The sequence below is a fragment of the Myxine glutinosa genome, chromosome 7 (genome assembly GCF_964187855.1).
Source record: "Myxine glutinosa chromosome 7, kmMyxGlut1.1, whole genome shotgun sequence".
NCBI classification, from domain to species: domain Eukaryota; kingdom Metazoa; phylum Chordata; class Myxini; order Myxiniformes; family Myxinidae; genus Myxine; species Myxine glutinosa.
Genome location: NC_136267.1, coordinates 122,675,818 through 122,703,202, shown reverse-complemented (window position 1 = coordinate 122,703,202; position 27,385 = coordinate 122,675,818). Strand labels below are relative to the sequence as shown.

The 27,385-nt window shown below is 44.4% G+C and overlaps 1 protein-coding gene across 1 annotated transcript in view; it reads left to right on the top strand.

The window, feature by feature from the left end:
* Positions 1 to 27,167, top strand: part of LOC137413698 (uncharacterized) — an 85,928-nt gene extending 58,761 nt beyond the window's left edge. Inside the window, exons 9-13 of the mRNA XM_078782243.1 lie at positions 4,867 to 5,052; positions 15,965 to 16,099; positions 20,513 to 20,608; positions 23,741 to 23,911; positions 24,834 to 27,167. Of these exons, the coding sequence (XP_078638369.1) occupies positions 4,867 to 5,052; positions 15,965 to 16,099; positions 20,513 to 20,608; positions 23,741 to 23,911; positions 24,834 to 24,974 (729 nt within the window). The 3' untranslated portion in view covers positions 24,975 to 27,167. The remainder of the gene's footprint in view (positions 1 to 4,866; positions 5,053 to 15,964; positions 16,100 to 20,512; positions 20,609 to 23,740; positions 23,912 to 24,833) is intronic.
* Positions 27,168 to 27,385: the final 218 nt, after the last annotated feature.

The following is a 27,385-nucleotide window of genomic DNA, read 5'->3' as shown; positions in this document are numbered from 1 at the left end:
TTGGGAGCTTCTTTGAAGTGCAACAAAGAGTATATATACACACAAACACAGTCGTGGCCAAAAATATTGGCACCCGTGCACTTTTTTCAAATAATGCACCACTTCCAGAAAATTGTTGAAATAAAAAAATATTTTGGTGTCCACATATGTATTTCTTTGGTTTGCAGTTGAACAAAAACAAAAAAGCTGAAAAATTACGAAATCGTAGCTTATTCCACACAGAAATCCTAAAATGGCCCGGACAATATTATTGGTACCTTTTAGAAGTTGTTAGAAAGAATTAGATTTCAAGCAGGTGATTCTTCCTTACTTTGGAATTGAACTCACCAATGGTGAGTTGCAGGTGCCTGCAATATAAAAATCACTCATTCAACCAGTTTGAATAGAGAAAAGGAGTCATTCTGCTGTTTTGTGTCACTGTGTGTACTGCAATGAGCATGGAGAAAAGAAAGAAAACCAGAGAATTGTCTAAGGAGGTCTGACACAAGATTGTGGCCAAGCATTGACAATCTCAAGGGTACAAGTCCATCTCTAGAGACCTTGATGTTCCTGTGTCCACCGTACGCAATGTTATCAGGAAGTTTAAGGCCAATGGCACTGTAGCCAACCTCCCTGGACGTGGCCGCAAGAGAAAACTTAATCGAAGATTGCAGCAAAGGATTGTTTGAATGGTGGAGAAAGCACTTCGATCAACTGCCAAACAGATTCAAGCTGACCTTCAGACACAAGGTATGACAGTTTCAACTCACACCATCTGTCGCCAATTCATTGAAAAGGGGTTATATGGTAGGATACCCAGGAGAACCCCACTGCTGAGAAAGCCTGACTGGAGTTTTCCAAAACACACCCGAACAAGCCAAAAATCCTTCTGGGAGAATGTCCTGTGGACAGATGAGACCAAATTAGAGCTTTTTTATTAAGCACATCATCACTCTGTTTACATAAAACAAAATAAAGCCTTCAAAGAAAAGAACACCTTCCCTACAGTCAAACATGGAGGAGGTTCAGTAATGTTTTGGGGTTGCTGTGCTGCCTCTGGCATTGGGTGCCTTGGCACTGGGTGTGCATGGCATCATGCAATCAAGAGATTACCTAGGCATTTTGGAGCGCAATGTTCAACCCAGTGTCAGAAAGCTGGGTCTCTTTTGAAGGTCATGGGTCTTGCGGCAGGACAATGACCCCAAACACACTTTAAAAAGCACCCAGGAATGGTTCAAGACAAAATGCTGGACTGTTCTGAAGTGGCCAGCAAAGAGTCTAGATCGAAATCCCATTGAACACCTGTGGGGAGATGGGAAAACAGCAGTGGGAGAAGGAACCCTTCAAATCGGGGAGAACTGGAACAGTTTCCACAAGAAAAGTGGGCCAAACTGCCAGTAGAGAGGTGTAGGAATCTCATTCATGGCTATAGGAAGCTCTTGACTGCAGTTATCTTGTCTAAAGGCCATGTGCTACCAAATATTAAGTCGAGGGTGTCAATCATTTTTTCAATGCCATGTCTTTTTATTTTGTGATTTAAAAGGATATATTAAGTTCTGAATCAAAAACAAAGGTTCTGTAATATTAACGGTGAAATATAGAATTGTGGAGACCAAATGCTTTTGTCAATTTCTACTTATTTTTAGAGAAAATTGTGATTTATTTGAAAAACGTGCAAGGCTGCCAATATTTTTGGCCACGACTGTATATACCAATATTTCATAATACATATATATAGTTGCAGTTCTGTGAGCTGGTCCCTCAGCATAGTTATTTTCATAATACAAGACCAGAATAGTCCCTTTCCCTTGTGTCGTGGGTTAGAATGTGACACAAAGCATTGGTGAGGGTTAGAGAGGTTTTTTCCCCCTTTCCTCTGCATTTCCTCAGAGGTAATTGTTACATATGCACATCGTGTTTTAGTTTAATAACTCCATAGCACGCTGAGTTAGTCGCCGTCGCTCACCAAAAGGCGTTTGAATCGTGCGCCAAATTTGCCACTTGTCCTCCCCGTCTCCAAATCTTCCCTTTAGATACACGATAAAGACACAAGACTTAGCTGTTCATGAACACATTTTTAGTTACGCTTTATTTTGGTTTCATTATAATTTTCACATTAAGTTTACATGACATTAAGACGTTAAAAAACATGGTAAGCGCCCCGACCTGACAACCCCTCAACCCAATAACCACCACTTCGTCCGAACCGGCTTGTATAACCACAACATCATCTAACCACCCCACAGATACCATCACCAATCAAAACGTGCGTGAAGGGAAAGGCACGGTAAATTGTGGCAGCGGTAGATCGACACTTCCCATTTGTACCGGGATTAACACAAACAGCAGGCGCTAATTGGTCACAGGCGTCTGGTTGACACCTTATCACTCCGCTCACTCACCCGAAGAAGTACCAGCTTCTCAGCATTCACCCTCGCTGCATCTGTAAACCGGTCCCGCGTGTACGGTTCATGTTTATCATGGAGCTCCGTCGCGTGTCGCAACTGAATGACCGACTGAACAAAACTGGGTGCAGAGGTCTGTTGTGGGTGGGGATAAACAGAGATGCACTAATCAGCAGGTGTAGTTGAACCAAGGGGATTCTTGATTCACTTTTAGGGCCTGCCCCCGCTAAGGGATTATAAAAGAACCAGAAAGCAAATACTTTGTACATTGGTTTTTGGTCTGGCTGTGAACAAGGTACTGGTGCTCGTCCTGTCTGCTGCTGACTCGTGGTGATTTGTGGGGAGAAGAAACATAGGGGAGCGGTTGATGCAAAAGTGGGTTGGACCAGGCACCATGGAGAGCGCATCAATTAAGGGCAGACCAAGCCATGCTTCCACATATCTTTTAGTTCTCACACAGTAGGTTATTTATCTTATGCATTCTTTTCTCAGCTATCTTTATTTTATTGTTCTCGCTTGAATGTAGACTCACGATTAATAAAGAAGGCATCAACAATGGCGGCATTGCCACGGTCCGACTCCTTAGTGACAACCATGTGGGAGTCTGCCCACCTTTATCAAAATATGACAGACAACACTTGATCGACAAAGGATAATTTATTACTTACGTATGTATGGAGATAAATGTTTGATACCAGGCAAGCAGATCTCTAAATTCTACTCAAAACTGCATCCATATATATATACAAATTGTTTTACTACAAAAGGGAAGTAGAAGGCAAGCTGGAGCATTAGATAAGAACAAAAACTGATGTAACGAACCCTTGGCTTCACATTTTGTTGCACAAGGTCAAACTACAGATTTTAAAAACGTTTTCGCAAGCTCAGCACATAGAAGCAATTCTGCCCAGCAACTGTGAAATGACTTTTTGCCAATTCTGTACAAACAAGCATTTTTCCTTTGGCCTGGCCCAACTATATCACATGATGCATTTACCCAACATGCTTTTCACCCATGGCTGTCTCTGATTGGTCCAGAGATGACAATAATTCATTTTTACCCCGATAACGACTAATAACACACCTTCACAGTTTCTCTTGCACCACCCGCATTTCACGCACCCCACCGCACGTTCTACAATCACTCATCCCAGACACCACCAGTATTTCTCTTCTCAACACCTCCCGTTTAGCGTTCAGGTTGCAGGAGCACGACGGCTCCCACCCAGTAAGATTAAGAGGCCATTAACCCTTGCTCTTCCTGTTCCTATCTCCCTCTGTTGATAGTCTGATTTGGTACCCATGTTTTGTATAGCCAGTAGGTAAGGCATAGCTTGAGTTCTGCTCTTGTCCATTTTCTTTGCTGTGTAAATATCACTGCACTCTCTAATATTCATGACCACTTGTACATTTTGATTTGCATTCCCCCTTTTTGATCCATGCTGATTACCCTGCTGTACATTAAAGTCCTTGAGTTCCCTCCCCCCTTTGCATGATCCCGCTGTAATAATTCATCCCTTGTTGAATTTCATTTTCAATCTGTCCGTGTTTCTCATTTCCCTATTGACCCAGCGCTGTTCACACATTAGACTGGGAGGTTATAATTCCCCAATTGATTGGCTCATTGAAGTCCGGCATGCACCAGCGGTTGCTTGGCAGCCCTAATTAAGATCCAATTAAGATAAGATTGGTGCATAGCCAAGGGCGTGTCCCCCGATTTGAAAGCCACATGGCACAGGTAAACGGTGATCAAACAGAGGACAAGCCAAGGGCACGTCCCCCGATTTGAAAGCCTCATGGCACAGGTAAATGGTGATCAAACGGAGGACGCTGGGACCATGTGGTAGACCATTTGGCGCTCACGGTTGCCTAGCAACCCGCTGTGGTATGAAGTTATTCGTGTTCGGTAGCCTCATGCACGGTAAGTTCGAGGGGAACCGATTATCCCCCTCGTAGTATACCCAAAACCCATGGCTGTAACAATATATATATATATATATATATATATATATATATATATATATATATATATATATATATATATATATATATATATATATATATATACTGTATATATATATATATATATATATATATACGTATACACCATGTTTGTAGTTTAAAATTTAGATAACTGTTTAGAAACCCGTTAACTCACCATTGCATATGAGACGCAGTTATGCATAGCTGAGGTACGCGTCAGGTACAAATTTTTCAAATGCCATCCCTGATTCCTTCTTCCTCTGGCTCCTTTTGCAGTTTCTATTTTTCTCCTAGCTTCGATAACTTGAGCAAATGTATCATTAAATGTACTTGTTATTGATGAGAACACAGCCAATCATCAACCTTCTATCATGGTTCAACAGGAGATGTGTTTTAAGCTTTCTCAAAATGGATGTGCTCTTGATAAGTCTTTATGAGGTGAAGGCACTGAAAAAACCTGAGTTTTAAATGTTCATGTTTATCTTGTGTGTTTGTGCAGGTATGGCAATGTGGAGGCAGAATGGCAGTTGTTCCGTGTTCGCATGTATCACATTTGTCTCGTTGGGATGCAGATGAAGACCCAAATACAGGGCTATCTCTGATGAATGAGGCATTGCGAGTGGCTACCATTTGGCTGCCCAACTACCTCCACATCGTGCGCATGGCTTGGGACCTTCCTAGAAATGTACGGCAAAGCCCACAGTAGTAAAAGCAAACTACACTAATAATACTAACAATAATCTATATATCATGGAGGGAAAGTATTGCCGTATCCAGCGATCTGTTAACAGGGACCACTGGGCAGATGGACTGAACTGGCTTTTACTCCCTTGGACTGCGTCAATTAATGGCAGATTCGCTCATGGGAATCGCACGAGAACCTTAGCTCTGATTTGACAGGGTTTATGTCCAGCCCAATAATAGGGGAAGAATGGTTACGACTGCAGGGAGCGAAGGTGGGTTGAGGGGATAAAGGGAAAAACACAGATCCATAATACAGACTTGGCATTTAATATGGAATATATTTTTTTTTCTTGACTTGGGTTTACTTTCTTAACTCAGTATATCAATCTGGTAAGTTTCTTTTACACTTTGGTGATTTCTTTGTCAAAAGAACCATGTCACTGATTGTCTGTCGCAGCAAGAAGTCAACAACAGGATTATATCACAGGTGGCGTGGCAAAATGTACAGACAGGTGCATTTGATGAGTGGCTTCACAGTCGGGTATACAAGGGTTGTTGCGTTCTGTATTAGTGGAAAACAACTGCTGCACGTCTCCAAAAGTTATTGCCGCTTCCTCTGGAGATGGTCCGTCAAGTCGACAATGCTGTTTGTCATGGAGTGGTGGCTTTACGAAATTACGGCATGAAACAGCGTGCTATTGCTCGGCAGTATGGCATCACTCAAAGTCAGGTGACAAAGATCCTCAAAACGAAATGCTCAGAGGGGTGTCCCTACTCCAATACCGAGGCCAGGACGTCCCCGCAGAACCACAAGGAGGGATGATCGCCAGCTGCACCGGTTAGTCCGCAATGCCCGTACCAAGTCAGCTAATCGGCTTAGGGCTGAGTGGCAGCAACTGACAAATGTGCCTGTATCCAGAAGGCTAGTCAACAAACGACTGGTTCAAGCAGGCTATCGTGCCAGGCGTCCCCTGAGAAAACCACGCCTGACCAGACAACACCGCCAGCGCCGATTGCAGTGGGCCAGAGAGCACCGTCAATGGCAGCCAGGACACTGGAATCATGTGATCTTCAGTGACGAGTCTAGATTTCTGGTCTATCGTCAAGATGGCCGTGTCTGAGTGCACAGACAAGTGCATGAAGCCTACAACAAAGATTGTATAGGGCCAAGAGTCCAAGCTGGAGATGGTGGGGTGACCGTTTGGGCTGCTTTTCATGCAGGGGGCAAAACTGACCTGGTTGGTCTGAATGGAAACCTGAACCAGTTCAAGTACATGGTCATTCTGGAAGAAACATTGCTTCCATTTGCTCGTGCAGCCTTTCGAGGAAACTGTCTTTCAAGATGACAATGCACGGCCTCATCGTGCTCGCATGATCCAACACTTTCTTGCTGACCGTGGTGTAGAGCATATGGAGTTGCCTGCCATGTCCCCGGATATGAATCTGATAGAGAACTTGTGGGCAGAATTAACGCGGCAAATCGACCACTTGGACCAGCAGCCGACCTCTGTGCGTGAATTGCAGCAGGCTATTGTCACTGCATGGCAAGCGATTCCTCTCCAAACCTTGGCAAATCTCGTGAACAGCATGCTTCAACATGTACGTGCTCTCCTGAATGCTCGTGGGGGTTACACGAAGTACTGAACTGTAATTTTACTGTCCGTAATCCCAGTCGTAATTTAACTTTTGTTTTTGTTGAAAAAAATTTTGGCTAATGTGCAAAATAAAGAGATACTTCTGGAAAACGTACAGAAGTTTAACACAGTACTGTCCATGAATTGAGTTCGATATCAGTTTACATCACTTTCAAGGATCAATTTATTTGTTTCACATTTAATTTATTCACATTAACAAAATCTAGAATAATTTCAACATAATTCCAATGAACTTTTGGTTCTAAGACATCTTGAAAAGTAAGTTCACCCCCACAAAAAAAATATTCCATATTAAATGCCAAGTCTGTAGTTAAAGAATTATTTACATGGGAATAACCAAATGTACGAAAATTTTAGGGGCCTCTCACCAGACTCAAGCACGGACAGGGAGGGAAACGAGAACCGAGTGAGACCTTAGCTCTGTTATTCATTGCTGAAGGTGGCGTCAAAGCAACCACGAGCAGGTGACAAAGCAGGCATGATGAACATGCGAGGCAGGAGAACGAACCAGGTACACAAAGCGGGACAATGAACAGAGACACGTTCCCCTCTGGAGCGTTCCCCTCTGAACAAAATCGTTCCCCTCTGGAGTACCAAAAATAAACTCAGCCACTCGCTCTGAGGCCGAACGAACTCTCCTGCGCCCTCTCACCTCTCGTGAAAGTGCGCAGAACACCAGAGAGCCCAAAAACTCTTCCCCTTGGTAGGCGATGAACTCCTCCCCTCTCTTTCCAATAGCACACTGGCGCCTCACTCGGATCTTCACAGAAGGCCTTACATACAGGTCCTTTACATCAAACCCTGGCTATTTAATGACAACACATCACCCTTCGTACATTTAAACAGGACAATCCTTGAGCTAACATTTCCCTACTTAATATATTGAGATTGGCTAAACCACCCAAAACACGGAGCATACTAAACCTATACATTTCTAACTGTTCTAAGGTAATATATACCCTTTCCCTTTACAAACGTAACAGTATATTGTCTGCTTTATCTACTCCTCTGAGAAGATTTAAACCTGGAAGTTGAAACTTTCAGAGATTATTGAGGGCACTCGGAAGTTGTGCCTTTGCAAGTTTAATTTGATTCCATCAACTTCTTTTTTTTAAATTGCCCAGCTTGGCATTTTCTTTATTTGTGAGGAGAAGGAAGGTGTGGGGGGGGGGGGGGGGCGGGGGTCGCGAATTTTCAAAAGTCAAATAAGGAAGTCTAATTCGAGAAAATGTCACAACATAAAAGTTGCAGAAATGGTCCATTTTGTGGCGGCTTAGCTATTCAAATGTTTTGTGGAGGCCTAGCGTTGGCTTAGCAGCTAGGGTGCCAGCTAGGATCCTGGGTTCGAATCCCGGTCGATCACTGAATTAATCGCCAGGGGGGTTGACTCAGCCTGTCATCCTTCCGAGGTCGGCTAATTGAGTACCAGTTCACTGGTAATTCCCTGTTTGTTGTAAAAGGCAACAAACAGGGTTGGCGGCAGGAAGGGCATCCAGCCGTAAAACATTCCTTCAAAAAGGGGACCGAAAAACAACAACAACCACGGTGCCCGAAAAAGGCCAACCCCCGCTTGCGGGGAAAAATGGCCTCTAAAGGTGTTTTTTTTTTTTTTTAGCTATTCAAATGTTTAAAGTATTGAATACTTTGGCCAGAATTCCTGGAACAAAATGAAGAGAAAATTGATTTTGGGAAAATCTATTGTTTGCAACAAAATTGAATTGCAATTCAAATTGGACTTCCGTTTCCGGTCTTGCTGGCGAGGGTTCGTTTATTCTCAGCTCTCCATGCTATCCATCGAAATCGAAGTTAAGTAATTGTTCCCATTTGTATTTTCGTTATAACTATTTATTTTATGGTGTATATATTGTCTCCCGACGAAGATTTTCGGTGCAAATCTTTCATACCTGTATTGAAAATCGTGTTAATTCGGGTCGTGTTTTGAGGCCTTGTAGTTGTACAGTGAACACTGTACAACCTTGAGGCTTTGTTTTTCTCTCAGTGGTCCGTGTTTTTGTGATCCAATAACTTTCGTTCTCTGTTTTCCCAATCTTTTCACCCCATAGCCCGCTTCCTTGTGTAAATCACAACTCAAAAAAATCCAAAAAAAAAACATTTCCTTCTCTGTTCTCATTCGTTTATTCATTCTTATTCGTTCGTTCGTTCGTTCTTCGACGACGTGTTTCTCCCCCATTTCCCCAGATAGATTGTCAAATTTCAACTCGTTATTTTATCGTCCATGCGATATTGTTTTGATTATAGTTACTTTTGGTTTGAATTTCCTGTAACTTGTAATTATTTAATCGTGTTCTGCTCCTCGTGTGCGGCCTTGTAGTTGTACCCCCGTCGGTGTTTGTTATCTTAATCGTGTTTTGCTTGGCTCTTAGTTTTTTTCCCTTCTACCCCAAACATAATACTCTGTCTAACGTTCTAAATCCCCACCTCCCCCCCCCCCCCACCCCCCAAAACCAAACAAACAAAAAAAAAAACCAAAAACATTTATTTTCCTTTCTCCACGTGTACTGTTGACTCATCCTGTATTTTCTGTCCAGGTGTGCTGTTCGCCCCGTCCCCATTAACTCCTTGCCATCCACCGTTTGCCCTTCACGTGACTCGTGGTGGTCCCTCTCGGCTCTCCCCCCGTTGGTATTTTTGTGCACATAAGATTGTTCACAGTTCTGTTTAAATATTATTTAAATATGTATAACCTTTCCCCTTCAGTGTTTTACTCGGTGGTATTTTACAACACGCTGTTTTTCTTCCTATTTAAAAGGCTTTTCTCAATTTCCTCTCCAACTCATTCCACCTCAAAAAAAAGAAATTCAATATCTTATACGTCTCCCTCACTACATGGTCTAAATTCACATTCATTCCATCCCTCCTCCATCATTCTGAACCGGATTGCTAACTTGAAAATCACAACAAACCCAATTTGTTTTCAATGTTCGTCTTTCATTAATCATCCACTTTCTAAACTCCCCTCTTGCCCCTCCCATCCAAATCCCTCCCCTTGCACCTACACTCCTAAACTCCCCCCTTGCCCCGCCACTCTTAAACTCCCCCCCTACCCCTCCACTCCTGAACTCCCCCCTTGCCCTTCCACTCCTGAACTCCCCCCTTGCCCTTCCACTCCTGAACTCCCCCCTTGCCCTTCCACTCCTGAACTCCCCCCTTGCCCTTCCCCTCCTAAACTCCCCCCTCACTCCTCCCCTTCAAAACTCCCCCCCAACCCCTCACATTCAAATCTCCCCCCATACCATTCCTCTCCAATTCTCCCTCCTCCCCCCTCCTCCTCAAAGCTGCCTCCTCCCCACTTCGTCTCCCTTCTATCTCATACCTCCACCCCCCCCCCCAACCTTCTTCTTTCCTCTGCCCCCCTCAAACAACCCCTCTCTGTGCCTCATCCCTTCACCTTCAAACCTTTCATCCTCCTCATCCTTCCCTTTCTTGGAACTCTTCTGCAATCGCTGACACACTAACAACTGCTCTCCCTACCTCCCCCTCTCATCCTTCATCTTACCCTACTCCTCCCCTCCCCTGTCCTGTACCCGATGCTCCCCCTCTCTCTTCATTAACGGTATGGACCTCAAACATCCGGGGCCTTCGCTCAAACCTGACTGATCTCTCCATACAGGTTGCTTCTGACAATCCAGACTTGATCTGCTTAACAGAGACTTTCCTCCTTCAAGATGTCTCTGATTCCTTAATATCTCTTCCTGGTTACTCCCTCCTCCGGTATGATAGACCTGAGCCTCGGCCTGGTGGTGGGGTGGCTATCTTTATCAAAAACTCTCTTCCTCACTCTCCTTGCACTGCCCTCTCTCCTCCTCACCCCCAGGAGTACCTCTGGCTACAGCCTCCTCTCCGCTCCCACCTTTTGTTCATATGTGTTCTGTACCGTCCCCCAAACAGTGATGACTCCATCTACATTTCACTGTCTGACAACATGGACCAACTTCTATCCACTCATCCCAACTCTCTCTTCCTCATATGTGGTGACTTCAATTGTCATCATGCCACCTGGTTGGGTGTAGGTTCCTCTCTCACCAGTCATGGCACCTCAGCAAAGGACTTCTGTGACTCACTGGGATTGACACAATCTGTCAATTTCCCGACCCGGATCTCAGCCAATGGAGTATCTTCTCTTCTAGACTTGGTTATGACTAACTTCCCTGCTAATGTCTGCTGCTCTTCTTCTGCTCCAATCGGTTCTTCTGATCATGTGCTTGTAAAAGTGGACATCTCTCTGGCCATTCTCAGAGAGCCTCCTCAGCGTCGACGAGTCTGGCATTTCACTCAGGCCGACTGGGACGGTCTTCAAGCAGCCATCAATCGTCTGGATTGGTCTCCCATCTCCACTGCCTCTGACATCAATTCTTCCTGGGAATTCTTCCAAAGCAAACTGATCTCTCTCATGCACAGATTTATCCCATCTCGCCTTCAGTTGTCTTACCCTTCCTCCCGTCCATGGTACACTGAATCTTGTGGTGAGGCAGTTGCCCTGAAACAACTTGCCTTTGCCTCTTGGAAGGCTAATCCAACTGAAGGAAATCTCAGTTCCTTCCACCAAGCTCGGAACAAGTGTGTGTCTACCCTCAGGAGTGCCAGGAAGCACTATCTCTCCTCACTCAAGAATGAACTCTCAAACTTGTCTCCTTCCTCCAAATCCTGGTGGCGTCTGGTCAAATCCGTTTCTGGTGTTTGTTCCCCCTCCATCCCCTCCCTTACCTCAAATGGCCACACAGTTGACATCGCACGTGACAAAGCCGAATGCCTCAACTCTGTGTTTGCCTCAAAATCCTTAGTCCCAAACCCATCTCTCTCTGTTCCACCTTTCCCAGTCGAACCAAACTGCTCCTGGACTCTGTGACCTTCTCTCCTGACAAGGTGGAGGAGTTTTTGTCAAACCTCGACTCTGATTCTGCAACTGGACCAGATGGCATCAGCCCACGGGTCCTAAAATCCTGCTCTGCCGCTCTATCTCACCCTCTCTCTGTTCTTTTCACCCTATCCTTTGCTCAAGGTCATCTGCCAGCATCCTGGAAATCAGCAAACATTAACGCTTTTACACAAAAAAGGTGCAAAAACAGATCCTTGCAACTACAGACCAATCAGCCTGCTCCCAATTATCAGCAAAGTCATGGAATCCATCATTGCTTCAGATATGAAATCTTTCCTCTTCTCCAATGGCTTGATCTCTGATCATCAATTTGGTTTCAGACCAGGTCACTCTACTCTGGACATGCTGCTTCTGCTGTCTCAACAATGGATGGAGGTCCTCAATGCCAAACAGGAAATCAGAGCTGTCTCCCTTGACATATCACGTGCCTTCGATACGGTCTGGCACCCAGCTCTGCTCACCAAACTCTCCTCCTATGGTATCCATGGAAATCTCCATGCATGGCTTGCGGACTTCCTCTCTGGTCGTAGTCAACGTGTGGCCCTGAATGGATTTCTCTCATCTCCCCTTCCCGTTCAGGCTGGAGTTCCCCAAGGCAGTGTGCTGGGCCCTGTGCTTTTTCTGGTCTTTATCAATGATCTCTCCGACTCTCTGGAAAATCCTCTGTATCTCTTTGCTGATGACTCCACTCTCTGCCGCTCCATTCCTCTTCCCTCAGATCGGCAGTCTGCAGCCTCCTCACTCTCTGAAGACCTGGACAAAATCACAGACTGGTCAAACATGTGGAACATGTCTTTCAATCCTGACAAATCTCACACTCTTACTATGTCTCTCCGAAAAGATCGACTGGACAACCCTCCCATCTACTTTCTCAACAATCCTCTCCAAGAAGTTTTGTCGCTCAAGCTTTTGGGTCTCACCATCTACCATGATCTTTCTTGGGAAAACCACATTTCCAAGCTGGCCTCCAAAGCCAGTCGCCGACTGGGCATCCTCCGTCGTGCGAAGTCCTTCCTAGGCACACCTGAGCTCCTCACCACATACAAGGCTTTCATCCGCAGCTCAATGGAATACTGTTCTCCCCTATGGGCTGGTGCTCCTGCCTCACACCTGGCTCGGCTTCACGCTGTTGAATCCAAAGCTTTCAGAATCATTGGAATCTCCCGCGATGAAGCTATCTCTGAGGGCCTTTCACTCACTCACCGCAGGCAGGTAGGTGGTCTTTCTGTCTTCTACCGACTCCTCTCCGGCCTTGCTCCCCCAGCTCTCTCTGTGCTCTGTCCCCCAAATATTCCTACAGGTCGCACAAGATCTGCCAGCCACCCTCTGATGGTTAAACTGCCGAAATCTCGGCTCTCTGCTCACCTTCACTCTTTCATTCCTCTTTTCTCCCGCCTCTGGAACAAACTCCCACACTCACTTCAATCACACTCCTCCCTCCAGGTCTTCAAAACAGCTGTTCACCACCATCTCTTATCTTCCCCCATCCAAAACCTTGATCTTTTCTACCCCCACTAATTCACCCCAGATCCACCTTGTTTGAAATTCCAACTCCTTTCCTGGAAGTCTTGGCAGTGTCCATATGTTTTATACCTCTCCCACCCCCCCCCCCCCCCCTTCCCATGCCTACCCCCCAAAGCCCTCTCCCTCCCACAGTTCTCTCGATGTCTCCATGTCTCTCGGTCCCTGCTCTCATATGTTGTGTTTGTGTCCTTCCCCCTCTCTCCCCATCTTGTCTACCGCTCCCGATGTTATTTGTTTTGTGTGTCTGTTTGTCTTTCTGTGTGATTAATGTTCGCTCTTTCACGAGCCTCGATCTTGTATCCAAAAAAAAACAAAAAAAAACTGTATCACCATGCCAATAAAAAAATCCAAAAGCAGCACAAAAATAAAAAATATTGGATTTCATTTGTTAGAATGCACAATTGAATTGTGCAAATATTAATGCACAATATTTTCATAAATATTGCTTTGTTAGCCTGGTGTGCGGTTAGGGTGTTAAGTTAGGGTGTAACTTAGCGGTTAGGGTGCCGGCTTGGGATCCTAGGATCCTGGGTTCGAATCCCGATCAATCGCTGAATTAACGCCAGGGGGGTTGACTCAGCCTGTCATCCTTCTGAGCCCCAAGGTCGGCAAATTGAGTACCAGTTCACTGGTAATTCCCTGTGTGTCGCAAAAGGTGACTAACAGGGTTGGCGGCAAGAAGGGCATCCGGCCATAAAAATTGCTCCAAAAAGGGGACCACGGTCCCCGAAAAAGGCCAACCCCTGCACTGCGGGGAAAAATGGCCTCTAAAGGTGGTCTATTTGTTAGAATGCACAACAACGGTATCAACACAAATCGGAAATATTCCGCCCGCACGGCAGGTATTTGCAAGTAATCTTACGGTAATTCACCAAATGCAAGTAATTTGCAAGTAATCTTACAAGTAATTCACCAAATGTCCGTCCGTCTGTCTGTCTGCCCGTCCGTTCGAAGGTACCACAAAAACGGCTGAACCGATCGCAACGATATTTTGGGTGGGTAATCCTGAGATCTCCTGGAGTAAAATAGGCTATATTGTTTTTCAAATTTCAGCTTTGGCCTCCAGCATTTTCAGGTTTGGACTCCCGCATAACGTTATTTTTCCCGGGTGCTGCACAAACGGCTGCACCGATGGCTGCACCGATTGGCTGCACCAATCGGACTCGGTGACCTCGGACAAAGACCTTTTATAAGGACATGTGTTGAATCCCTGCTTGCGAGAATGCCAACCCCCTCCCCGCCATCACGGTCGTCTCTCCAACTCACAATCCCATGAGATATGCGGAAAGGACGACCCAAAACCAATTATCTTCTTTTTGATTCGTATATAAACATCATTAAAAGTAAATAATGACCTCGACCAAAGTTAAAACGACGTGGGTTTAATCTCTCCATGAGAAAATTCCACATAGCTATTTGGGCGGTGTATAAGCCAACAGATCGCTGTCTCCATCGATCTTGCCGAGGCCGTAACACCTATCGGCTCAAAATCCTTTTAACTGTTGACTTGGTCGTTTTTACAATGAAGGAAACATTAACAATGTTGTTAAAAGTTTATTTTGTGATTCATTTGTGATTAGAGTTATGTTGTTTGGAATGAAAAAAGAGATATCGAGTTCAAGTGAATGACGACATGCCGTGATGGTTTCTACTTTCTGAACGTGAACCTCGCGGATCGCCATATTCAGATTCGCCACGGACCCATGATCGATGTTTCTATACGTGAACGTACCCGTTTGTTTGCGAACGGGTACGTTTTGCATGGAAGTCCTTCACAAACTTGCTGTCCATGTCTGATGTGCGACTGAAGGTGCTACAGGAATATGGAATTTATTGGTTTCATGCTTTAGCATTCGCCGTATCTGCATTGCCTGTTTGCTTCTGGCCTCCCACCCATGCATAGCACGGGTATCTCACTAATAATATTAATAACAATAGTATAGAAGAAAGAGAAAACGATGTAAAGACAAAAAAATAGCTTGGAAATCGTGAAAAGTCCTAAAACAGGCAAACCTAGGGCAGGTTTGTTTTCCGAGTCGAGATTCAACAATCGAGAGAGAGTAGAGATTCAACAATGAGCGTGCATATGTCAATTGACATACACCTGAGATCTACTCTTTGACCAGTTTGGTCCATTTCTGTTGCTCTTCCCCTTCCCTCCACTGTACCCCTCTCTCCTGCTGCATTGGGGCAGAACCTCCTTTCCTCCTCCCCCTGTCCACTATTAGCCCATTGCCAGTTTCACAACGGCGGACATTAAGTGAAACTTTGCACAACAAGATTCCTTCATTAAAATTGAGTGGAAAGGTACCCTCAGATGGGAATCCACATCTCTCATGGATGCAGATGAACATTCTCCTTCAAAAAAACTAATTAATAGGTGTGAGATTTGAGTTTTGCATATTTGTGCTTTATCAATGAAGTTGTCTGGATTATATGAGGCGATTTACCCATGGGACTGATGAGAGTATTGGGTTGGAATGAAGGTTGAGGTTGGTGAGCATTTTCGTGTCATTAATACTGTCATCCATTACAACTGTGCTTTTTCTGGTCTTCATCAATGATCTCTCTGACTCTCTGGAAAATCCTTTCCATCTCTTTGCTGATGACTCCACTCTCTGCCGCTCCATTCCTCATCCCTCAGATCGGCAGTCTGCAGCCTCCTCACTCTCTGCAGACCTGGTTCTTTTAATTACATTATAGTCAAATTTTGTTAACAAGTAAACTTGTTCAAATGTTCCTGCCATGCCAGTAACACCAAACCTCCCATCAATTTGCAATATGATTGTTCATTACTATCAAACTGCTGGAAATGCTGCCCTGATTTTTGCTTGCAGCATGAGGTAGACGTCGGTGATGTGTCCATTCGCGTCGCCATGCGTGATCGCTCGAAATGCAAGAACTTTGCATGGTTCATCAAGGATGTTTTTCCCATGTTCAATACGATCACCGACATCACATCTTATGGTGTGGTGAGTAACACATCAAAGATTGTAACTTTGCTTATCATTACCTTTTATAGTATTCTACGACTTAAAATTGCACAATCAATCTCGGATTATTCCCTTTCAAACTACTGAGACAAATATTTTTCTGGTATAAAGTTGATTTTATGGTTGTGGGAAAGACCAGTTGGGAGAGGAGGGAGTCTACGTTGGCTGAGAGTATCCCATACCAAGTGTTAATATGGTGAAGATTGTATACCTTGCACAAAAGCAACGCAGTATGGTTCAGAGGAATATGGATCCAGAGGCATTCTATCAGAATTAAGGAAGTGGAAGTGGAAGTGGGGGTCGGGGGTTGGGGAAGTGGGAGAGGTAGTGGGAGTCGGGGAGGGACACCATGCAAGGCAGGGGCTGTGGCAAGGGGAGCTCCTGGCGTAGACTGTAACATCACCATCAGTATGGTCAATTAATCTATCAGAGGTATAACGAATAACCAGGAAGGGAGATGAATGATTGAGATATCCAATGAAAGAAAGGTATCTGTTAAGCAGATGGCATCTTTATTTTCGCCGTGCATGACATGTTCAAATGGGTGACATGTTCAGATAAATCCATGAGATTCAACCTCAGGCCTCAGATGTAGTCAACGGTCGACGGAGTCAACCTCTGGTCGTAGTCAACGTGTGGCCCTGAATGGGTTTCTCTCATCTCCTCTACCTGTTCAGGCTGGAGTTTCCCAAGGCAGTGTTCTGGGCCCTGTGCTTTTTCTGGTCTTCATCAATGATCTCTCTGACTCTCTGGAAAATCCTTTCCATCTCTTTGCTGATGACTCCACTCTCTGCCGCTCCATTCCTCATCCCTCAGATCGGCAGTCTGCAGCCTCCTCACTCTCTGCAGACCTGGACAAATTCACAGACTGGGCAAATAAGTGGAACATGTCTTTCAATCCTGACAAATCTCACACTCTCACTTTGTCTCTCCAAAAAGACCGACTGGACAACCCTCCCATCCACTTTCTCAACAATCCTCTCCAAGAAGTTCTGTCGCTCAAGCTTTTGGGTCTCACTATCTGCCATGATCTTTCCTGGGAAAACCACATTTCCAAGCTGGCCTCCAAAGCCAGTCGCCGACTGGGCATCCTCCGTCGTGCGAAGTCCTTCCTTCGCACACCTGAGCTCCTCACCACATACAAGGCTTTCATCCGCAGCTCAATGGAGTACTGCTCTCCCCTCTGGACTGGTGCTCCTGCCTCACACCAAGCTCGTCTTCACGCTGTTGAAACCAAAGCGTTCAGAATCATTGGAATCTCCCGTGATGAAGCTAACTCTGAGGGCCTTTCACTTACTCACCGCAGGCAGGTTGGTGGTCTTTCTGTCTTCTACAGACTCCTCTCCGGCCTTGCTCCCCCAGCTCTCTCTGTGCTCTGTCTCCCAAGTATTCCTACAGGTCGCACAAGATCTGCCAGCAACCCTCTTTTGGTTAACCTGCCAAAATCAAGACTCTCTGCTCACCTTCACTCTTTCATTCCTCTTTTCTCCCACCGCTGAAACAAACTCCCCCACTCCCTTCTATCCCACTCCTCCCTCCAGGTCTTTAAAACAGCTGTTCACCACCATCTCTTATCTTCCCCCATGCAAAACCTTGATCTTTTCTACCCCTGTTAATGCAGCCCAGATCCACTTTTTTGAAATACCAATTTCTTTCCTGGAAGTCCTTGCAGTGTCCATGTGTTTTGTTTACCTCTCCCACCACACCCCCCCCCCCCCCCCCCCATTCCCATGCCTCCTCCCCCCAAGACCTCTCCCTCCCATAGATCTCCCGATGTCCCTGCTCTCCATCTTGTTCTCCTGCTCCCTTTATCATATGTTTTATGTGTCAGTTTGTCTTTTTTGTGATCAATGTTACCTCTTACATGAGCCTCGACCTTGTATACAAAAAAGAAAGAAAAATATGTTGATGGCCCAGGTGGAAAGGGTTATTTGGTGCATGTAGCTGGGTGGTACAGCAAGGGTAGGGTTTACATTGGGGTTACTGGCAGTGGGGAGATGGACAGGGTGTGGGCAGGGGCAAGAGCTGAAGAGGCAGGAACAGGTGAGACGAGATTGAGAAGGAAGAATGTAGCCGTGTAGCAGTTGGTTACCAATAACCTGACAACCTGCCGATGGCAGAACGAGAAGACTTCCCACCCTGAAGTTACTTTAAAAGCAAATGATGAAAATGAAACCAACAAGATGCACAAGTCTACTTAATGAATTGCTAAACAATAGGTACAAGGCACAAAACCGATGGAAATCCACACAAGATTGGCATAGAACACACACTTAATTGATGACTATGAAAAAAATATTTACACTATGGTCGCAGACCCATGCATACAAAGGAGTGGGTCCAGGAATTTGTGGAAGCAAAGAATCAGAAAGTAACAGCAGGGGTAAATAAATAATTGGGGAGGTAACAGAGAAGAGCCCGGCAAGCCTTGGGGTGATGTCAAAGCGGGAGATGGGCTCGTTCATGGGTGTCAACGTGACGCACTGGAGGGCAGGCAAGGTGACCTTGCTCTGGACAGGTCACGCTCCCATCACTCCAAGAGGATCTCCCGCAAAGCTGTGCACGTCAACTATCAGATTCAACACTCAGTAACTGACTGACTGACAGCCTTCTTATCCAGTTTTGGTAACTCCAGCTGCCCTTACTCCGCTGTTCGTATTATAGCCATGCTGTAACCCACAGCATGGCGTACCAATTTCGACCCATGCTGGTTCCTGAGAGAACATCTTTATTAAACGATGTGGCGGTGGTCGATTGTGGGGAAGAATTGGGAGGAAACCATAATTGTCAAATATGGAGGGAGGAATGTGAGGGGAGCCGGGCTCACAAGACGACATGGCCCTTCTCGATATATACATAAACTAGCAGAAGTACCCGGCGTTGCCGAGCGGGGGAGGGGGCGAGGTGGGGGAGGAGAGGGGAACGGGGGAGGAGGGGATGGGGGAAGGGGTGGGGAGGGGAGGGGAGTGGGGGAGGAGAAGGGGAGGGGGAGGCAGGAGAGGAAGGGGAGTGGCTCACGTGTCTGAGTGAAGTGTGATGTCAATCAGGAAGAAGAAGAAGCCGTACTACCAAATTCGTACACTTCCGGAATTGTTTGATTTATTTCTATTCAAATGTCTGGTAATTGTTTTGTATTTATTTATGCGAATGTGTACATGTGTATAACTGTCATTAATTTAAAAAGGCTTCGGCACTAGCGAGCATTTTTGTTTGTTTTTTTTAACTCCAAAAAAATGAACTTTTTCTTTTCAATTTTTTTTTGTTGTTGTTGTTTGCCTAAAACACTCCCAGGCACTCACTGATGAACCTCTGAAAGTTTGATGAAGATCCGTTCAGCCATCTCTGAATAAAACGCGGACATACACACAGACAACTCGCGTTTATATAGAGATAAATATAAATCGGGATTTAAATTTAATTCAAAAATTGATCCAGACGTCTATTCTCTTTCAAACATTCAAACCGACAGAGGTAGTTATTTATCACAGCATCTGTAGAATTTTCACCCTTTTACTCAACTCCGTTTCGCTGTTATTTGGTGGAGCAAAAAGTCAACTGAGCCTTATAGATATTTAGATAATATTCGATCTCCACCACATATTCACACGTAGGTGGTACACCAGATGTGATACTTGTTCTTCAACATTTATGCACAAAATTACAAACAAGAGGCTACCACTCCTCCCATGCACGTAACTATCATATTCAATAAAGGGGAATATTTTGAACCACCATTATTATTTTTTTGTAGAACTCGTACTCGTCATTGAATACACGTTGGTGGTCTTTGTCTTCTACCTCCTCCTTTCTGGTTCGCACCCTCTGCTTTTCCATGCGCTGTCCGCCCAGTTTCCTGCATGATGCACGTGGTCCACCAACAACCCCCTTCTGGTGAAATTCCAAAAAATTCAGCATCACTGCATACCTCCGCTCATTTGTTACTCTTTTCTCCCGCTTGTGAAACCACCTCTCCACATCCTCTTCAATCTCATTCGTCCCCCCTGGTTTTCAAGACAGCTGTTCACCACCATCTCAGATCCCCCATCCAAAACCATGATATCTTCTACCACCGTTAACACCCCACCCCCCAACCTCCTCACCCAAACCCACCTCCTTCCAAATCTCCAGTTCTTCCTTCCTGTGAGCTTGCTTGTTGACATCCCCCCCTTCTCTCTTTATACGGTTCCTTTTGGGTCTGTTGCATTCTGATCAATTCTGTTTTCTAGTTCTTCCATGAGCTTTGACTTTGCATACAAAATAAATCTGTCATATAACAGTCCAGTATTTAATAATAGTGTCATTGCACTCGTTCAACAAGATGGAACGGTTAAAGCACGTATTCAATTAAATTTATCAGTTTGCCATTCTTCAACACTTTTCCATGCCTTTCAGCTGAAAAATGGTGAGAAGGAAGATCTGTGTTTGGACCAAGAAAACACTTCTACAAAGAAGCTCATCATGAATATGTGTAACAGCTTATCCACGCAGGTAACACATGGGGTTCAAACTAATCAAGCACAATTATTGTGACATGGATTTCATTTTTCGTTGGACCGGTCTCTTCTCAGATTTTTTTGCAGTTGGTCGCAGTAATACGTACTGATGTCTCATCTGTTTCATCTCTGGTTTGTAATGGTGCTTCCGGAAATATTATATCCAAGGACGAGGCCAGTTGCCTTGATACTATTATTCATGTTTAAGCACAGGTTCCAATAAATCCCAGAAATATAAGTTCTATTCACTTTCAGCAATGCTCAAAAGACCAAACTTTGTGGTTAAAATGTCAGTTCAGAGTCTGGGAGGTCAGCAGTTGATTCAGACTCTGGCCGAGTCACCCGAAAGACCTTAGATGTTGGTACATGTTGCTTCTTCACGTAACACTCAGCATTTAGAGGATAGAGCACATTTAAACCACATGTATTGAAGAGGATGAAGAAGAATATGATATAAAGGTTGTCAAATTGTAATATTTGTTATTAAGGTTGGGGTTACAAATTTTCCTTATACCTGCCGTAAAATCCTGTAACAGCACCTCTCTCTTCCTCTTTGTTTTTGAAGATTTTATTCATATTGTGTTAAACATTGGCAGGGTAGCTTAATCCTATATAGGTGTACCCCTGGGGATACTCATCCGTACAGAATGGGTATACCCAGGGATACACCTATCTCGGGTTAAAGGTGTATGCTTTTACCTTTGAGATTGCTAGCCTAGGTTATTTTTTATCTATCTATAATTCCAGCAATCTCTGTGTGTCTGTCTGTGTGTCTGTGTGTCTGTGTGTCTGTGTGTCTGTGTGTCTGTGTGTCTGTGTGTCTGTGTGTCTGTGACCGCTGTTTCTCGACAACTACCGGTCCGATATACTTGAAACTTGCCAGGTATATTGCTGGGGACCCGAGGATGTGCCTTTTCAAGGTTTCATATTAATCGGACAAGTACTTACCGAGATATGTCCAAAAAACGCTTCAACCAATCAGAGAGCAGCGAGCTATCACGTGTGCCGAACGTGGCGATCGGACTCTGCCTCGGACGGCACATTTGACAGCGTATTCATTTATTTCACGTTGGAAAACTATGTTGCCGTTAAACTATGTTTTAAAACTAATTCAAACTGCGATTAAATTAAAACGATTCATCCTAACTGCGATTTGCGAACTTCCGGACAGTGACGACTGTCCGGCAGCACGCTTTCCGGCAGCCAATCACAGAACGCTTTGTTGCGTAGGCGTGGCCGATGTGAGACGAGCACGAGCGGAGCTGAGCGCGTTACGAGCTGACCGCCATTACGGTACGTAATTCGATTTCTTATGCGCATTATTTCTCCCAATTCATTCATCTCCCAATTTCTCCCAATTCAATTCGTATCACTAATAAAAACGAATTTGCGATTCATTCGCTTTCCTGCGCGTTTGTGCACGCGATGGCGATTGCTTTACCAAACTCCGGAAGCCGTTCGCTTTGGACCAAACCATTGCATGAGGGGGGGGGTTCTGTGGTCGTTGCGAATGGACCAAACCATTCATGTAAATAGAGGGGGGGGATTGTCACTGTACTCGCAAGCCGTTCGCCGTTCGCTTTGGCGTTGCGAATGAACCAAACCATTTCATGTAAATAGAGGGGGGGGGATATAATTTTAGATAGATATATAGTACGGGCATATATATAGTACGGGCATGCCCTAGTCTATCTATAATTCCAGTAATCTCTGTGTGTTTGTTTGTTTGTACGTTTGTCTGTGACCGCTGTTTCTCGACAACCACGGGTCCGATATACTTTAAACTTGCCAGGTATATTGCTGGGGACCCGAGGATGTGCCTTTTCAAGGTTTCATATTAATCGGACAATTACTTACCGAGCTATGTCCAAAAAACGATTCAACCAATCAGAGAGCAGCGAGCTATCGCGTGTGCCGAACGTGGCGAACACACTCTGCCTCGGATGGCACATTTGAGAGCGTATTCATTTATTTCACGTTTGCAAACTATGTTGGCGCTATGTTGGCGTTAAACTATGTTTTAAAACTAATAAAAACCCCGGGGGGATTGTCACTGTACTCGCAAGCCGTTCGCCGTTCGCTTTGGCGTTGCGAATGGACCAAAACATTTCATGCACCAAACCATTTCATGTAAAGCGTTCGCCGTTCGCTTTGGCGTTGCGAATGGACCAAAACATTTCATGGACCAAACCATTTCATGTAAATAGAGGGGGGGATATAATTTTAGATATAGATATAGTACGGGCATGCCCTAGTACCTATAAAAGACAGAAAATATATATATATGTACGTGATCTATGCACGGCCACAACTTTTAAGATACAAACTCCAAACTCAGGGTAAAATGCAACTTTATGTGGGGAGTAACATGTGGCCGTTGCCTCACGCAGGGTTGTGGGGGCCAAGTGGGCATAAATTCTCCATGTAAATGTGTGTATCGTATACGCCACCTGGTGGTGGTGGCAGAGGGTATTACAATTCCCCTTTTTACCCGAGCGACGCTCAGGTTAAAGCACTCTTTGCGCAGGTAAATTTATTTTGGGGAAGAGGACGCCTAATTGGTCCGTCAGCTAAGTGACGAATAGGCTCTGCTAGTAACTTATAATCAAAAGATTCAAAAGACTTATAATCAAAAGAAAATTCCTGCAATAAACTGTAACCCTGGAATTTTGCATTCAGGGTGAGCTGTGATTGGATGTGTATACCGTCCATTGGATGGATGTTAGGCCAGAGGACCCATCATCCATCACAGGCCTTTTGTGGATGTTAAAGATCCCAGTGTGTCTTTCCTGAAGAGAGGCCAGTTATTGCCGGAACCTTGAACAAATTACACAATTCCTGCTGTAACCTACAGAGGGCATTTGCATTATCAGCACAGCCGAGTTTCCAGAAATGATGCAAACTAGTCGCAATGTGCTGCCCACAAATTAATGAAATTGTATTCTGAAACACTGTTGGCATCTACATCCCATTCACCATGTGATTTTGCCATTCCATGCCTTTTGCACGGTGGGAAAATGATGGGCCGTTTTAAGACATTGCTCCTCCTATGTGCATGATAAGTGTTTCCATTTCATTTTTTACCATTGAACTAAATATTTATACGTCTCCCTTCTTCTTGTACCAGAGGGTTTACTTGGCTGTGACAGGCCAAATAATCGTGGGAGGACTCGATTTTGAAATGGTATCCCCAATGAGGACGTGCCTGACGGAGAACCGGACATTAAAACAAGTCGTTCTCATACCCTGCAGCAGTGAACAATCCAAAGATCTGAACAGTTTTTGGTCCTTCGAACAGGTCTGTGGTCATCCTTCGATTTTGCTTTAATATTTCTTTTCGTGAGGTTTCTTCACATTATGTTGAACAAGCATTCAAGGATCAGGCTGGCGGGATGGCCTAGACTCCCTAGAGGTACGCACATTCGCCTCTAAGTTGTCTAGCCTGGGTTTGATTCGCGACCCAGCTATAAACTGTCATCCTGGTGTTTCACATGGAGGGTGGTTCAACAATGTGTGTGCCGTCCCTTGGATGGACCTTAAACAGGTGTCGTATCTGCCAGTATTAGTTGGTGGATGTTAAAGAACCCGACAATTTATTTCGTGAAGAGTAGGTCACACCGGCCCACTGAACAAATTACAAATTCCTTCCCTGACCTCCTGTGTCGGAGTGGCCACCTGACCAGGATTGTAACCCTAGTTGTGGCAGCACTGATGCTCTGTACAAAGCTGGTTTATGATCTGATCTAATGAAAATGCTTCCGAAGAAAAGTCAGTGCTGCTCAAAAATGGAAAATACAAATGCCGCAGTTCACCATCAACCAAACAGCCTGCCTGTCAATAGATTGGCAAAAAGAGCAAGACGAAAACACAACTGTTATATCAACCAGGCTTCATCGGTCATCTCTAACAAATGCTCTAGAGGCCACAAAATGAAGAGCCAATAATTGTGAATAATTCGTTGGCTCGAGTTTCATCCAGGACACAATAGTATTGAGTTTACATTTTGAAGTTTGGACATGAATACCTTTTTGTGAATATTGTTTTGATTGCTTTGATTTTCTTTTCCTTACTTTTACTTTTTCTGCCAATTACATCTTCTTTTTTAACTCCTTCAAAAGATTTTCTATCTGCTTATTTTTTAACTCCACCATTCTGAAATGGTACTCCATAAAAATGCTGCAACTGCATTATCTCAGGCTTCCCACTTTGTGCTTTTCCAGGGTGGAGCAATCAAGAGTCGAGCGACGGAGAATTGCCTGGAATTGGCGCGAGACAATAATGCACTTTACAAGATGAGCCTCGTCCTTGCCACCTGCACAGCACAGACTTGGGAAATCGTGCCGAACAATGTGCAAGAGTGACCTCTGAAACACTGCGCTCTTCATCTCGAGCACGCTCACGCCGAGACGATTCATTTTTGACTCCATTGCTCAGCGACGTGAAATAAGACCCCCCCCCATCCCCCTCCCACGCCTCCTGCCCCCAAGCCCTCTCCCTCCCACACTTCTCCCTGCTCTCAAATGTTGTGGTTGTGTGCTTCCCCTTCTCTCCCCATCTTGTCTTCCACTCCCTCTTTTTGTATATTTTGTTTGTCTGGTTTGTTTTGTTTGTTTGTTTGTGAAATAAATGTTAGCTCTTTCACGAGCCTCGATTCAGTATACAAAAAAAAACAAAAAAAAAACTGGGATTTGTGTGCTTAGTTCAACTTTATAAAGGCGGTTCTTTGCGAGTGCAATAGGAGATGTAAACTGAATACCTATTTGGGATCATTTATTTATTTTTGAGAACCTCCTACCAAGAGGCAAATCCTCTACATTTTTCTTCTTCTTCTTCTGATAATCACTCTCATGGTAGCCATTTGTGCCTTGCATTGTAAAAATGTAAAAACAAACAAAGGGAATACAGAAGTTCTGCTATCTTATGTCTGATAGGATGGTGCAGAGTGCACTTTCTTTTGCGCTATCTTGTCTGGGTTTGATTCTCAGCCTGACTGCAAACTGTTGGACTGATTCTTCGTCAGCATAGAACAGTGGGCCAACCCTCAGATTGATGTAAAGTTAAAGGTGAACAAATTACAAATTTCTGTCTAAACTGAGATTAGCAAGTGGTATGGTCTTCTCGGATATTCCTCAACACCAGGTTACACCACAAGCTATTTCAGAGAGTACAGTAGTTGCTGTGCGGGCAGTGGCTCTTACAGTGTAACATCAAGGTGTTCGCCTATCACCTGTGAACCGCCATCTTTGTATACAGAGGGCAATCATGACGTAACTGCATTTTTCCTAACCCTTGCTTTCTTTTGACTTCCCTTGATGAATCCACTTCCTTATGGGTATACCTAAGGAGCACTTTTCTTTATTTTGGTGTGTGGTTTGTTCACGATCGTTGCACAGGACTGTTGGAATCTTGATATTTTTCTCTTGCTGAAGAGAACTCAAACCTCAGGCAAAATTGATAGTTTACATGAGCTTCTGCAATTTAATTTCACCCCTGCTTGATCCATTATGTCATCAATATGAAGGGAATGGGCTGTCAAATAAAATTAATACACGAGCAGAGCCCACTGGACAATCAGGAAGCAAGAATTTGGGATTGGCCTGGGTTTCCGGCACACATGATGGTCGACTCTTTTTGAAAGATGCTCTGAAATGTTTAACATTCACTAGCAAATTATAATAGATGGAACAGCCGGCTTAATATCCCATCAGAAGAATGGCGGACTCTGATGAAATGAGCTGTTGTGAAACACCAGGGCGACAGTTTGAAGGTGGATCTTATTACGCCGGAACTATGTCACCTCTTGACTATGTTGACCAGTGCACACTGCATTTTTGGATGGAAGTCCATGACAAAGATCTGTCCAAATGTTTTCCATTTTATTTTCCCGAAGCATGGCTTTGTCTTTTTTGTTGTTTAGTCTGTAAAATGATGATCTTCGTTGTGCTGAATGTAAGTGGTTCCTGCCCTGAAGCTTTCTTACTTGCATTAGTCTTCAACAAGTTTTCAGACATTCTTTTCTTCATGGGGTTACCATCAACAAAGCAATACGGACCCGTTTGTAGTGTTGATGGCAATTTTTGCAAACCCACTGACCCCGCTCACTTCCTCTCTTTAGTGGTACTTTTGTGGCACCAGCATCGTTTTCTTGATGGAAGATGCATTTTCTTCCATGAAAAACCACTATGGGATGTTCTTCTTCTTTTGTTTAGTTTTTTTCCTTGTCACTTCTTCTTGGCCTGTGGTGCTTTGCTTTTTTGCTGACAGAGTCTTGGTACTTTGAATAATTTCCTGATCAGATATTATTTGAATTGGACACTTTTCATGGAGGTAACATATTCCATTAACTGTTACCCGGATGTTAATATTTTTGTAATTTCTGAACACAGCCGAACTCGACTCATGGTTCCTGAAAGTGTGAATCCCCATTTGGGGCCCGTTGTTCTGGCTCAAATATATTTGCTTGGAGTTTCTTCATCATATATTTTCAATTGTTGTCACTAATTCACAAACAAATGTCATCAGCAAATAAAACAAGCTTACTAAAAAATAAAGAATGGAGGCCTCCATAATTAATCATTATTTTGAAAGTTTCAGGCTTACGAGCCACCCCATTGTGAGTTTGACAGATGGAAGACAACGTTTCATTAATTTTCACCTGAAATGTTCTATCGAATAAAAATGGACCCAATGCATTTATAGCAGTTGGCCATCCCTCAGATAGTCGTTAAGCTAAAGGTGGAGTGACATCACTCAGATCCAAATAAGAACAATT